We start from the raw sequence: 13,411 nt of genomic DNA on the forward strand, positions 1-13,411 counted from the left end.
AGGTGAAATGGCTAGTTGGTGTCGCTGTATTGTGCCTTTGTCGGACCCTGCAGTCAACATTACCAACGCGATCAAGGACGCAACAAAGAAACGCGCTTATTATTACTATGTTCTACTTAATTAATACCCTACTTCTGATCGAGAGGGCTCACATGTACTTCCCAATACTTAGCATACTCCTTAGGATAGCTCTTCTCCCTCTCCTCACTAACCCACTTCCCATACTCCTCATGCGTAACCGCCTCATCAAGCACACCACCCTTCTTACTAGTCTTTGTATAATCCAGGAAATCCAGCGTCACCTTGACATACTCGCCCAGAGCCTTGCGCACGTCGGCAGTAGCACCCGTGGCAAAATTGAGCAACAGTGGTTGAAGAAGCGGTGCGTCCGTCACGCTGGGATGGGCGGTTCCTACGCTCGTTAGGAACCAGGCTGCGCCGACTTTGTCGCGGACGCCTCGGACGAGATCGGCGACGGTATCGAAGTGCGGGCGACCGAAGAAGATGCTGTGCGTACTGGACCAGGAGTTGGAGTGCACGACGAGGAGAGGGACGGGGATCTCGGTGTTGAGTTGGCCGCTGGATTTGCCGGGGTCGAGAGCGATGCCACCGATGGCGGGGTTTGCGGATGTCGTGTTTGCGGTCTTAAGAGCCTGTAATGCGCCTGTTGCGCCGTAGGAGTGGCCGTTGATGGTGAGGTGATTGAAGTCGAGACGGTTGGACCACGCATCTAGCGACTTACCCTCGCGACGAGAGCTCGAGGTGAAGATCTCGGAACCTTTGCCGGCGTTGATGTCTTGTAAAACACGGATCGTCTGGAGAATCTCCTCGGTGCGAACGGCGAGTTGCTCTTTCTTGAGAATGGTATCGTTCATAGGCGGTTCAGAAACAAGATCCTTCTGCTTGAGTAGGAAGACAGGCCTATCCTTCTCACCCTTGATCTGAACCATGGTTCCAGGACAACTTCCATCGCGATGTTCAATCGCAGCGATAACATGCCCGCGACTGGCCAGTTCACCAAGGTAGTGCGTGTAATCCGTTCTCGAACTCACAGCACCATGCGAAAAGACCATAACAGGGAACTTGGATGTATCCTCCAGAAGAGGAACGTCGACCTGCGCTGGGATCTTGATACTGCCGACAAATAGCCATAGCGCAAACGTAAAGATCGGTCTGATGAGGAAATTGTTCACGCCTGCTGCGCGCGCGTATCCTTCTGCTGTAAGACCCATTGGTTTCGGAACCCAAGGATGTAACGCAACGCTACTCTTTGCGCCTTTGGTGGAGGGATAATAAACCGTAAAAAGCACGCTTTCTACCTCAAATGCATATTTTCCATTTTCTTTAAGCGTGGTGTCTGAAATGCGCTTCGGTTTAGGAAGTGGGATTTCGAGATCTATGGCTCCGACGTCATGAGGTCCAGAGTAAGACGGTAATCGTGAAGAGAAGAAGGGCTGCCATGTAATAAAGCAGTAAAGCACGTAAAGACCTATAGTCGAGAATGTGACGTAGCGCCATGTAAGGCGCGGTCTGAGAGAATGGACGAAGCGCTGGAAATAATGTGACGATGTTATGCGCGAGAGGTATGTTGATGGTCTGGGGTCCAGCCAGCGCGGCTTGGGCTGTGGCGTGGACATTGTGAGAGGGAGGTCAGGATCGGAGTCCTGGTCTGGGATTGGGGGGAGGGGATTGAGTTCTAAATCGATGGAGTTTTGCGACCGTGGCATGTTATGAGAGAGAAATTAAATGGTATAAAGTTAGAGTATTAGTGATGGGGAAATTGATGATGTCGTTGATGGGTTGAGGCTTGATTCTGGAGTGGCCATGATGACGCAAGCGGGTCTTGGTGCAGGGTGCTTATTCCCGACGGGTATTATTCATCAGCATCTTGTTAGTGAAGCAGCATATGATCAGAGACATTTTAACAGCTTTGTTATGATCAGTTAAATTATGGTATAGTTTTCGCAGATGCAGAAATTGCTGAGATGTGAATCGCATCAAATGATCCCCATGGTGTACTAAATTGATGAGTGTAGGGCGGACAGTAGTGATGCCACATGTCATACCGGAAACACTTCCCCAAACTGATAGGGGGACACAAGAAGACCCTGTGTTGTCGAATGGAAAATATATGACATCTCGATATCATGCTTTAGCTTGTCTCTGTGGCAGCCTACTATATTGGTGGTGAGGCATATTCACGACTGTGGCAGGTCTCTCACTGTGAGAACATGTTTGTGCCTCATCTGTAGCACGACGAATGAACTTAGCTGCTACTGATCATGCCTTAGTATTCTTCGTAAGAAACAATTAGGCTGAAAGTGGCTTGAAGCGGGGATGAGTGGGCAGCCCAGTGTCATCAAGACTGACAGAGTTGAAACTGTCAACTGACATGGGATATCTGATACCCGGCACATTCATGTGGAATGGAACTTATTCGGCATATCAAAAGCCGGTGCCCCAAAGAGCTAGTGATGTAATAGATAAGCCGAGATTGATCGGTAGTCTGCCTGAGAAGGCTGAGATCCCTAAACTCCCGTCTTGGCTCACCCATCGATGGCACTAAACTCGTCGGGTTCCTCTCCCGAGAACAAGACTTGTTCCCCACGGGGGTCAAACAGATAATACCATCAGTAACCGAGTGTTCTTCAACGAAGCCGCCAAGTGTCGGGACGAGTTCCATATACAGTCGAGTTTAACCAAGCGTTCAAGATTAGTAAACCCAACAGACTGGTACACCAGTAATCTGGGAATCCGTTCCTGAGCTACCGGTACTTTGGAGACCGAGCCTTTCCTCAACAGTGTCTTTCCCCGGACGGAATCAAACGTTAAAGCCCCTGATCATAGATAAGATCTCTTCTCCGCGGGCTGGTCCCCCAGATTTCTCACAGTGAGTAGTTCATCGGGGCACGCCGGGTTTTGCTATTGGATGGGAGTATTTGAATTGCCTCGCTGAGTATGGCGCGGCTGATGAGAAGTGGTGCTTCGCGGCTCGCATCAGCATGACGTGAGCAACTTTTCCTTCCAAAATCTTTCGATTTTTCTTCTAGTTGAACGTTAAAAAGTCTGGCTTTGCGCCGTGGCTTGCGTGTGTGTCTTGATGTTAAGATGGTGTAGTCATGTCGGAGCGACAAGTAGTTGACAAATGAGCCATATACCCAATAGTACAACCCCTATTAACCCCTTTCTAGACGACAAAAAGCAACCATGATAAAATAATTACATTAAAACGAACCAACCACGACAGAATCTGAACCAACCACGGCATCATTTGTCAACCCCCGAGCCATTGTTCTGGTGTGTGGCGTCCATCTTAGTGCTTAAGTCTGCTAATCCCGGGAGTTCTAGATCACCAACCCACTAGCGCGCACAACCCCTCCCGCGTATTTTCGGTCCTGCACTGCGTAACCTTGATCACAGTATATAGGAAACCGCCGACGATGGTGAAAAGAACAAAGATGGATATAAGAAAGAAATCGAATCCGTCCCGCTCCGCCCGAAGCAGTAAAAGAGCGAGTGGTTCTTGTTTGTTCTCTCGTATTTCTTCCTATCAAAGATGTCGCTTGCCAAGAGGAACAACGGTGAGTTCATTCAGCCTTACGAGGATGGGATGTGCACTGATTTGTGGAAACAGGCTGCTACGAGTGCTGTAAAAGGCGTCTCAAGTGTGACAAGACAGAACCAGCATGTCTCAAGTGTCAGAAAAAAGGCATTTCTTGTTCTGGACAGGGTTTACGGTGTAGGTTTAGCAGCCACATGGCTTCTGCGCCAGCCACTTTGACGTTGAACCTCACATCTACCTCCCCCACAACCAGTCCTGATCAACCCGAGAAGTCTTTCAGATGGGTTGAACCTGGATCACGCGTCAGAAAACAACGTGTTCGAAAAGACCAGGGTCGCAGTTCAAATTCTCCTGATTCGCATTGTACGGATTCTGGATCTTCTGATGATGCTGCTTCGCCGACGTCGGAGGATTCGTTTGAGGGCGCTGTCGTGCCGTATGCGTATCGGATGAAGATTAATCCTGCGCTTAATTCCGTGGCTAGTTCGCAGACGAGAAAGATGTTTAGTCACTGTATGTCCCCATTCCCTTGGAATAACCTTGTTCTAACATGGTTTAGTTTCCGAGATAATAGCAGGACATATGGTTGTTCTTGACTCAAACAGCAATGGATACAGAGATGTCATCCTCCCCCTGGCATGTCACGACGATAACCTCGCACAAGCTGTCTCTGTCGTATCAGCTTTTCATCTAGGACAGAAAGACCCCAAATTACAACACATCGCTGAAACAGGGCATCAAGCGATTGTGCAGAAACTCCGGCGGGATTCAATGCAGCTTAGCCCGGAACAACTCTTCAACCCGTATATCCTGGCGACAATATTGGTTCTTCTCGTGGGAGAGACGATTACGGGAGCGGATAATTATACTTATCTTCTCGAGATGTTGAACTGTCTTACTTCGTATCCGGATTGGATTACCATGTTACCGCCTAGTCTGAAGGATTTCTTTCTTCAGCAAGTCAAGATGTAAGTCACACACCCTAAGAAGTATTGGTGCAAGCGACTAACAAATGACTAGGTTTCAGCTCTTTGGAGTCCCTCTAGCCAACGAATCCAAAGGCCTAAAAATCCTAAACGGCCCCGAAGCATACCTCGACTTCCTCTCCTGCCCCGACATATACCCCGACTCCGAGCACTTCCCCAACATAATGACAATCCGCTCCGCCATCTTCGACGCCTGCAGCATCTACCGCCGCCGCGCCGAGTCCTCCCTCACCGACTCAGAATCCATCCACCTCCTCGAACAGCTCCGTCAAAAAGTGCTCAACATTGAAGCTTCCACCAAGGGAGCACACGCGCTGGTGTGGACGTACTTTATTGCCGCGGCGGAAAGTATACTGCCGGAACACCGGGAGTTCTTTTCGGGACGGTTGGCGGACTTGTACTCTGTCACGAATTTTGGGAGTATTCCTGTTGCTGTTAGGGCGCTGAAGACGATTTGGGGCATGCAGGGGACGAGGAGATGGACTGAGATTGTTAGTAGCGAGACTCCGATTTTGATTATGTAGACTTTTAGCGGGACGGTATACCTTGGGATATATGGTTTGAGCAACAAGCAGATTATAGAATTTTATACATGTGTGATACCCTATATTCTGCAGTCAGGTTGCATCATGATATGTTCCGGTCTCGAGACAGTAGTTGGCATCGGTACTTGACATCAGTAAAGAACTTGCTCTAAATTATATTTATCTTCCACTTTGAACTGTAAGTCCAAGGTTAAATCCTTCTTCAATGTTGTAATCAATAGCGACCTCTTCCAGTAAAGTCAAACCTCAATAAGTTAGGTGTACATGTCGTATCAGCCACTGAACTCTAATGACGATGAACATGTATTAACAGCTGCCAAGCTGTACGCTCTAAATTATATATAAACTCATTTTATTACACTTCTGAGTTATAATAAGGCTGAAGTGTTTTAATTTATAGGCCTCGATTGTTAGACAGTTAAAAAAAAACTCATATACGGCTGGAATACCCCACAGCCACGCAATGAACTCTACTTTAGCCTTATCTAAAATACAATTATACCGCATTCACTCGTCATTGTGGACTGATCAGACACCCATCTCGAATTCTGTCATATTATAGTCATAAAACAACACATACTGTATAGTCGGTCTGTCATACGTGGTCGCCAATGAGAACCACTGGGTGCAACTCCGACCTGTCACGCAAAATCACCCAATGAGAACAACCGGAACCCCCAGGTCAATTCCATCGACGATCGACGATCGCCAAATGCCAAGAAAGAGTGGACTCCAGATCTGGTGCGACACGAATCTTTGATCATGCAGTGTTTCATTAATGATTGGATGTTTCGTTTATACGGACGAAAGGAGAAATTGAAGGTAAATTCATTACAACTCTATGTTGCTCTCGGTATCGTTACCTGAACCTGCGCCCTCTAACAATGCCTGCAAGCTCCGTTCCATTCCAACCCAAGGTATCTTTCGCAATATCCATATCCATATCCATGTCCAAATTTCAAATCATCGATCCAGCGATCTCTCGTCCCACATCATATTAAATTAACGGACGGGTGTCTTCCCTACCGTCGGGACCGCCACTGCAACATCCACTGCTCAGCACCAGGCTGAAACCTGTTTCTCCCCAACATAACGAACATTCTCCCTTTCTCCAGTCTCATCCATTCTTGTGATAATATGTCGTGAAAAAGTATGTTGATTTGTTGTGACATGTTAAGCTGGGCATTTAACAGTCTGTGTCTTTGAAGCCTTCGAGTTCAGGCTTGATGAATTCTGTTGATATTTGGAACAATTCTTGTGATTGTTGAGAAGAGATTGCATGATCTGTATCTCACTATTCAAATAGCGGATTTTGCATCTGAGTTTTTCGTTTGCTGCTTCGTAGTCTTGACTACTGGTGGATGTCGTGTGATCAGAGTCGTCCATCACAGCTGCCATTTGAGGAATGTATACAAATAAAGATGTTGTTTTGGTTGTCGATCAAGAAATAATTGTATGTAATTCAATATGCAAAGAGAAAAGAGAAAAGAAAAGAAGAAGAAAAGATCATCTAGAACGACATGTGACAGGCTATTAATATTACTAAACCCAGATATCAAAGACTCATTAATATCTCTCAGATCTCAATACTAAAAATAAAAGACCGCAGTCTAGAATGCCTTTTCCTCCAGCTGATTTGACTCGTCGTCTCACCGAAAGAGTGGCATAAGAATGGTGTCATAAGTGTGTAATACTACCCCATTTACTGCCCCTGTTCCTTTTAGTCAGCCCTGCCATTGGTGCAAGACTGTTCTTTTCCTTCTAAATTTCTGGTTTTTCTTTAGTAAATTTCAGGGCTTGACCGATGTTCATCGGCCGAGAGTCATGCTGAACTGTACTTGCTTGAATCGTATGATTTTATTACCCCTCGATCTTGAAACACATGTCATGCATGTCTCCATCGAACCCTTCTAGTCTCATACTGTGCCGTAGGCAATAGAGGAAATGTCCTCTAAAGCTTAGACTGCTAAAATAAAAGTAGCCTTAGTGTTAGCATAAAGTGACTGAATTATTTCGTCTCTCATGTTTTCGGCAGGCAATTCCAGACAGTGTTCACATCCATCCAACCCTCTTAAAGACAAATGTCGCACCGCTAGCCAATGCCGTAGCGCCGGTAAATATGATCAGCGAACCATATCCCGTTCCGTAACCACCAGTAGCTTGACCCTGCCACGGCATCCCTTTAATTAACGCGCCGCTCAGTGGTCCTGATACGATATTCCCTATCCCTCGACCTGCGCAGAGAACACCTAGGACCATTGCTGGATCAAATGCTGTTCCGCTGGTACTGCTTCTATCTGGGGCTGCTGATACCATGTGCATGATTCCTGTCCACGCGGTGGTATACGATCCTGCAAATATTCCATATCCTATACAGAAGATGTATAGCACTGGAAGGTTTGTAGAGAAGCCCCAAAGAAGAAATGTGCTAAGGGCTGTTCCAATGGCTGATATCATGAAACAATTCGTTACGTGTAGGCGATCTGTCAGAGCACCCATAACGACACAGCCAAAGACCGAAGAAACATTAATCAACAGAACCGTCAACGCTGAAGGAAACGTCCCAGCGCCAAGAGCCGTCCTTGCATAAGAAGGAAGATAAATCCCCGGCAGGAAGAAACCCAGTGCTTGGATGACATTCGCAAGTTGATGAAGCAAAAAGTTCTTTCGCAGCGCAAAGCCTAGTTTGAGCGGATTGATATGCCTCGTCGCAGAGTATGGAAGACGAGGTTTGATAAAGTACGCCAACGGAAGCGTCAAGATAAAGAGGGAAAGAGACCATATTCTCAACGTTGTGCGGAAACCATATTCATGGAGGAATTTCTCAAAGATGAGTGGTAAAGCGAAACCTGCGAGACCGGTTCCAGACCACATAACTCCATATGCAAGGCCTTTTCTTCTCGCAAACCACTGGTCTAGATACAGTAGACAAGGGCAGTATGAGATGGAACCACCGATGGCGTATAGTATTCCTTGAGTAAGAATGAGATGAGTGGTGTTTTGTGAGAAGGAACTTAGTGCGAGAGCGATGCACATTATGAATAAACCGATTATGGGAGAATGGCGGCTTTGAGAGGGGTAGAGACGTTGAAGGGTCATCATAACGGGAAGACCGAGATATAATATTCCCTGAGCATGGTAAGCAAAGGCTGATATGTTTGGTAGGAGCCAGAAGAATTAGCCGCCAAGAGAATAAGAGAGGAAATAGTTTGGTCATCTTTAGACTAGCAATTAGGCTAGTTTATTTCTCTCGCCTAAGCCTTGGAGGATGATCCTTTTGACATCCAACTGGGGACGTACCATTGCGCATGTACCGATTGCCGCGATGGACGATGACCCTTCAAACGGACCGCTGGTACTGTAATAGTCCTGAAAAACACCAAAGGCAAATGGAAAGCCTGAACAGTCAGTTTATGTATTACAGACATATGGATAAACTCACCCCAGATTAGAGCCTCAACCATGAATGCAGCTGCCAAGAATAACCAGGCGTCTTTACCAGTATCAACTGGTGGTAATGAGGAAAACTCATTGGTGCCCGTGAGGTCAAGATCTGAAGAAGGGCCTTCTTCGTGGTCGACATCTCGGCGCAATTCAATTGATGTTTGACTCATTTTATGTATATTCTTGAGTTGATGTAGTTTGTGATATTTCTGGGAATTGTCTTGCTTTTATTTTATCTTGTCAATTGCGCCCTTGGTTCGACATCGGAAAGATTTCCCGAGTGGCGTATTCGTATTGTCGATGTAGGAATGACTTCATCACAGAATGAATACTTCTTCATGGAGGGGCTTTTGTGTGTTCGGCGTTTCAATAATAAAGTTGACGTTTTCTAGACTTGTTAAACCTCAATAGGTTCATCTTGGTAAAAGTTGCCTACAGCGACTAAACTCTAACCATTGCCAACTCAGTCGCACGAAAGTCTGTACTGTCTATGGAACTTTATATCCCTACTGCTGGACCTTTCCACAACGCCGAACTTGGTTGGAACAAGTTTAGAAGAAACTCAGAGAATCCCCTGTATCTATCTGCTGGGCAACAGAAGAATTATCCTCCAAGGCTTAGACGTCAGCGTAAACTGGCCCAACTATTCGTCTACATTGGTATAAACTATCTTGGTCATTTTATCTCTTATGCTTTAGGCAGATGATCCTTTCAAGCATGCCGAGAACTCTATCGAGGAGTAGGTTCATCTAATGCACGGGGTCCACGAGGTATATAAATCCTGGCGACGTGGGATCAAATCAAGACACTTCCACCATCTCATACCAATCTTTCGTTTCTACTCACCAAAATGGGTAAGCCACAAACCTCCTCGGACCTTGTTCATCCGGTCCCTAGTCTGAACCAGCTGAACCTGCGTATCGAACATGCTTTCAAGAGATGTTCCAGAATACAGTGGTTTTATCCTCAATTCGTAATACGGATTGAATATCTAGTCCTGATGCTGGTCGCAGACCTGGAACAGTTTGATGAGGACGAAGGTTCACTATCGATACAATACAATGTAATTCCGGATTTAAGACGAAAACTGGAGCATGCCTCCCCATTCTGCAAGCATTGTAAGAGCACCCAACCGTCGCTGGTATAGTATCAGCTAATCATGGATACAGATATGCATCACCTTGACCCTGAAAACCTAAACAGAGAGACTTGGGCACACGCCATGTACAAACCGCCAGTTCCACAACCAAATATGTCTGCTGAAGATGACCGAAATGCAGACTGGGCGACGATTGCGCGATCGATATACTACGATAGCCGGTTTGAGACCGACAAAGATCTCCCAACCGTCTCTGAGGCCAAGGCAGAGGAGATCAGCAAGGCCCGCTCCCGCGATAAGGACAAGTGTGTGGTGACAGACTGTCCCAATATTAAGAACCTCTGGTTAATCCCGTTCACATGGAATAACAGCCCGCCACACAATGATGCAACGGGCAACCTTGAGGGCTCAGGCGTGGACTTGGCCGATGTTGACATGTTAGACGGCGACCTCATTAACGCAAATGAGCTTGGTATGACTCACAAGTCATGGAACATTATGTGCATTGACAAAATTCTGTACAACTTCATTACACGCGGTTGGGGTGGGTTCAGGTTCGAGGAGGCCGGCCAACCTAACGATAAAGGCATTGTGAAAGTGAAATTGAGGTTTTACTGGATGCCTCAGATGACGGGACGATTCAATCGAGAAAGTACCAACAAGAACGAGATGACGGATATCGTGAACGAGTTCAACGCCTTTGTTCACGCAGGCTGTCCCCCGCCACCTACCTATCCCAAGGGCGAGCGCCTCAAGATACCTGAATCCGGCCAACTCGTTGTTGTGGAGAGGGATGCGGGTGACATGGAAAAGTTCACGTCTGTGGTTAAGATACACTGGGCATGTGTGGTGTATACAGCTCTTTGCGGTGGCGCCGGTCGCCCTCAGTTTATGACTGGTATAGATCAGAGCTACGGGCATTTGCAGCCTAGAGATGAGCAATTTGCAAACCAGAAGACCGAGCTAGAGGAGAGGGATTTGGTTGCCCAGATGGCGTGGAAAGAGTACTACCAGCCATCCAGGGATTCGGGATGTGGTGACACTGATCCCAGAACTTCCGGTCACGGGGGTGGCACGTCTGCCGGTTGATCTAGGACCAGCTCAACTTTCATTGCGCCAGGCTTTATGTATCTTAGCTTTCACTCCTTTGTATCCGGGTCTAGGCCCTTTAAGTACACTCGCTTTTCCTCTAGCTATTTGAGTCAAGTCTGTTTATTTCTCAACATATATGAAGTCTCAAACCTATGATTCGAACACGTCCCTCGTCACCTTGACCTCATCGTGTGAAGTGGTCCTTTATTTACCCTGACCGGGGCTTCAAGCTAACTAACTTGCTACCGTTGACCTCATCGTTGCTGGGTCGGATAAGCGGATCATTATCTATTTCAAGAACTGCAGCAGCACTATCTATACCCGCATTGATTGAAGTGCTGGGGCCTAGGATAGCCTGAGAGATGAAACAATTGAGGCAACTCGTGGAGTTTAGACAAGCATTTGGAAATCTTGAGATGTAAAAACAATATTGACATAAATAACTACCTAAGGATAACACCTTCATACTCAAAGGGTAGCTCGCGACATCGAGAACCAACATACACAAAACCCATGACCCAAGGAGCGGACTAAGATAAAGGGGCCAGGAAAAGAGAAAACCACCATACAGAAAACCCATGATCCAAGGAGAGTATCAGAATAAAGGGACCAAGACAAGAGAGAACCGGGATACAAAAGGAACGACATACACAACTGCGTCCAATGTGCCCAAAGCAAGAGAGGCTGCGACGTGGGTAACTGACTTCGGGCTAAGCACCTCGCGCGAAATCGGCCTCGCTTTCGGTTGACCTACCTGTCGTCTCAGTACCATACTCTGACCCACTCGGGTTTCTCCCGGTCGTCTCGGGCACCTTGCCACCCTTTTTAAGCATGGCATTCGCCGCCATAAACTCCTTATCCCTGGGCTTCAAAGATCCATCGCTCTGATCCATACCAGTTAGGAATTGAGGGCGCCCAGCACCGCCACAAAGAGCTGTATACAGGATACAACCCCAGTGTACCTTGACGGCAGATATGGTCTTTTGCACATCTGCTTTTACCCTCTTCAGGTTGACAACAGTGCCGGAGTGAGGTTGTGCTGGAGACTTGCTGGGATAGGCAGGTGGTGGGGGACAGTTGCCTTCAAAAAATAGATTGAACTCTTCTAAGAGAGCATACACCTCGGCGGTTCCATCAGCCTTTTTGTTGAATCGTGGTGTCATCTGAGGCATCCAGTAAAATCGACAAACCACGTTGAACTCGTTGGGATTTCGGTCTTCGTGTGGCTCGGTCTTCTCATACTTCAACGCACACCGGCCTTGTGAGAGGGCTTGGAACAGATCAGCATGAACGCAAATCATATTCCATGCTTTATGAGTCTTGCCAAGCTTATACGGGCTGATAATATCATCCAAAAGGTCGACATCGGTCAAGATCCGACCCGATGGTAGCAGATTGCCCGTGGCGTTGTTGTTGTCCACGGTGTTGTTCCATCCAGGCGGAATAAGGCAGAAAATGTAGGGTTCAGTGGTCTGCTCTTCCCATAGCGATATTTGACAGCGATTTTCGTCGCGATGACGACACTCGTTGTCCTCGTACTCATTGTGTGTGGAGAGGCTTTTGAGTCCTGGCGAGGTCTGGAACCGTTGTTCGTAGTACATCAATTGCCGGAGTTCCTCCACGTCCGCTTCCCGGACGTATTCATCAGTCAACTCAGGGCGCTCAATGGGCGCTCGATAAGAGGCGTGTCCCCAGGCATTCTGGAAGTATACCCCTTTCAGAGGGCTAGAGTGAAGCATGTCTGTATCCATGGTTAGCTGATAATATCCACATGCTAGTTAGTTTAGATGGTCTTACAATGCTTGGCAAATGGGGACACCCTCTCCAATAGTCGTTTCAGGATTGAATGGGACACTCCGGTTGATAGTGCACCACCGTTTCTTACAAAATGCCCGGGGCCTGCAATCAAACACAGGGCATGATGTTCAACGTGGAAGCTGAATTCAGGATAGAGCTTCTTGATTTCTTTCTGAACCCCTCTTGCACAAGTCAATCGGTGCGTGAGACTGAGAGCAAAATCTTCACCGAGCGGATAAGGAAGAAGGGTGGGATCATGCTGAGGAATTTGGAAGTTCCCGGCAGACGACATCTTACTGTGAGAAACGAAACAAGGATAAGAGTTGGGGGATGAAAGATGAAAAATGAACGATAAAAGATGAAAGCTGAAAGGCGAAAGGTGAGAGGTGAAAAGTGGACAGCGTGTTGGTCGCGCTGCCTGTGGTCAGTCAGACTTTGGCTTTACAGCAATTTGGTGGTGGAAAGAAGTGTCAATTTCGTTGGGTGCCAGGAGTTGGGCAACAGAAGAGTTATATTCCTAAAGCTTAAAGTGCTGAAATAAAGTAACTTAAGTTTTGGTCTAAGCTTACATAAAATGACTAAATTGTTTCGTCTCTTCTGCTTGCAGCGACCAATTCTTCTGACACCCTGACGAGTGCGCCTTTGAGGAGGATCTGTTGTCTCACAAAGCCAGATTTGGTCATGTAAAAGGTGACATCTGGTGAGGTACCGCAAGGCGTATGTTGTCAACCAACAAGAGTGAACAAAAGGCTAATTGAATGAGTGAAAACAAGAACAGAGTTTGCCGACGTGGTATGGCTCAAACACTGTTCCAGCCAGGGTTGCCTAAGCTTTTGGTTACACAGACATGTCGGTAAGAACTCGGTCCGGTGTGTTAGCCTAATAA

The 13,411-nt window shown here is 47.0% G+C and overlaps 5 protein-coding genes across 5 annotated transcripts; 2 read left to right on the forward strand and 3 right to left on the reverse strand.

Annotated features, from left to right (window-relative positions):
* Position 1: 1 nt before the first annotated feature.
* On the reverse strand, positions 2–1,793 carry B0J16DRAFT_326037. Its single transcript, XM_046125956.1, has one exon. The coding sequence runs from the start codon at positions 1,725–1,727 to the stop codon at positions 129–131; it is 1,599 nt and encodes a 532-aa protein (XP_045988117.1). The 5' UTR covers positions 1,728–1,793; the 3' UTR covers positions 2–128.
* A 1,309-nt stretch (positions 1,794–3,102) lies between these two features.
* Positions 3,103–5,261, forward strand: B0J16DRAFT_1106 (uncharacterized protein). The gene is made up of 5 exons (XM_046121433.1): positions 3,103–3,297; positions 3,349–3,581; positions 3,635–4,075; positions 4,122–4,530; positions 4,583–5,261. The coding sequence occupies exons 2-5, from the start codon at positions 3,557–3,559 to the stop codon at positions 5,070–5,072; spliced, it is 1,365 nt and encodes a 454-aa protein (XP_045988118.1). The 5' UTR covers positions 3,103–3,297; positions 3,349–3,556; the 3' UTR covers positions 5,073–5,261.
* Positions 5,262–6,661: 1,400 nt separating this feature from the next.
* Positions 6,662–8,762, reverse strand: B0J16DRAFT_1124 (major facilitator superfamily domain-containing protein). The gene is made up of 3 exons (XM_046121465.1): positions 8,536–8,762; positions 8,394–8,491; positions 6,662–8,222 (listed from the first exon to the last, which is right to left on the reverse strand). Exons 1-3 carry the CDS (start codon positions 8,705–8,707, stop codon positions 7,146–7,148), a joined length of 1,347 nt encoding a protein of 448 aa, XP_045988119.1. The 5' UTR covers positions 8,708–8,762; the 3' UTR covers positions 6,662–7,145.
* A 625-nt stretch (positions 8,763–9,387) lies between these two features.
* Positions 9,388–10,752, forward strand: B0J16DRAFT_390389 (uncharacterized protein; the record flags this gene model as incomplete). The annotated part of the gene is made up of 2 exons (XM_046131875.1): positions 9,388–9,655; positions 9,707–10,752. The coding sequence occupies 2 exons, from the start codon at positions 9,388–9,390 to the stop codon at positions 10,723–10,725; spliced, it is 1,287 nt and encodes a 428-aa protein (XP_045988120.1). The 3' UTR covers positions 10,726–10,752.
* A 592-nt stretch (positions 10,753–11,344) lies between these two features.
* On the reverse strand, positions 11,345–12,817 carry B0J16DRAFT_390391 (uncharacterized protein; the record flags this gene model as incomplete). Its single annotated transcript, XM_046131876.1, has 2 exons — positions 11,345–12,469; positions 12,526–12,817. 2 exons carry the CDS (start codon positions 12,815–12,817, stop codon positions 11,439–11,441), a joined length of 1,323 nt encoding a protein of 440 aa, XP_045988121.1. The 3' UTR covers positions 11,345–11,438.
* Positions 12,818–13,411: the final 594 nt, after the last annotated feature.

This window comes from Fusarium flagelliforme (genome assembly GCF_020744385.1).
Source record: "Fusarium flagelliforme strain FIESC 12 MPI-CAGE-AA-0113 chromosome Unknown B0J16scaffold_1, whole genome shotgun sequence".
Classification (NCBI taxonomy): Eukaryota; Fungi; Ascomycota; class Sordariomycetes; order Hypocreales; family Nectriaceae; genus Fusarium; species Fusarium flagelliforme.

What these genes read in the sequence shown, in the direction of transcription:
- B0J16DRAFT_1106 (XM_046121433.1), top strand. Translation starts at nt 3,557, where the DNA reads ATGTCGCTTGCCAAGAGGAACAACG. An exon ending in GCTTGCCAAGAGGAACAACG is followed by an intron (nt 3,582 to 3,634) that starts GTGAGTTCATTC and finishes TTGTGGAAACAG; the next exon opens with GCTGCTACGAGTGCTGTAAA. An exon ending in TTTCTTCAGCAAGTCAAGAT is followed by an intron (nt 4,531 to 4,582) that starts GTAAGTCACACA and finishes ACAAATGACTAG; the next exon opens with GTTTCAGCTCTTTGGAGTCC.
- B0J16DRAFT_326037 (XM_046125956.1), bottom strand. Translation starts at nt 1,727, where the DNA reads ATGCCACGGTCGCAAAACTCCATCGATTTAGAACTCAATCCCCTCCCC.
- B0J16DRAFT_1124 (XM_046121465.1), bottom strand. Translation starts at nt 8,707, where the DNA reads ATGAGTCAAACATCAATTGAATTGCGCCGAGATGTCGACCACGAAGAA. An exon ending in GGTTGAGGCTCTAATCTGGG is followed by an intron (nt 8,492 to 8,535) that starts GTGAGTTTATCC and finishes CTGACTGTTCAG; the next exon opens with GCTTTCCATTTGCCTTTGGT. An exon ending in CAATCGGTACATGCGCAATG is followed by an intron (nt 8,223 to 8,393) that starts GTACGTCCCCAG and finishes TACCATGCTCAG; the next exon opens with GGAATATTATATCTCGGTCT.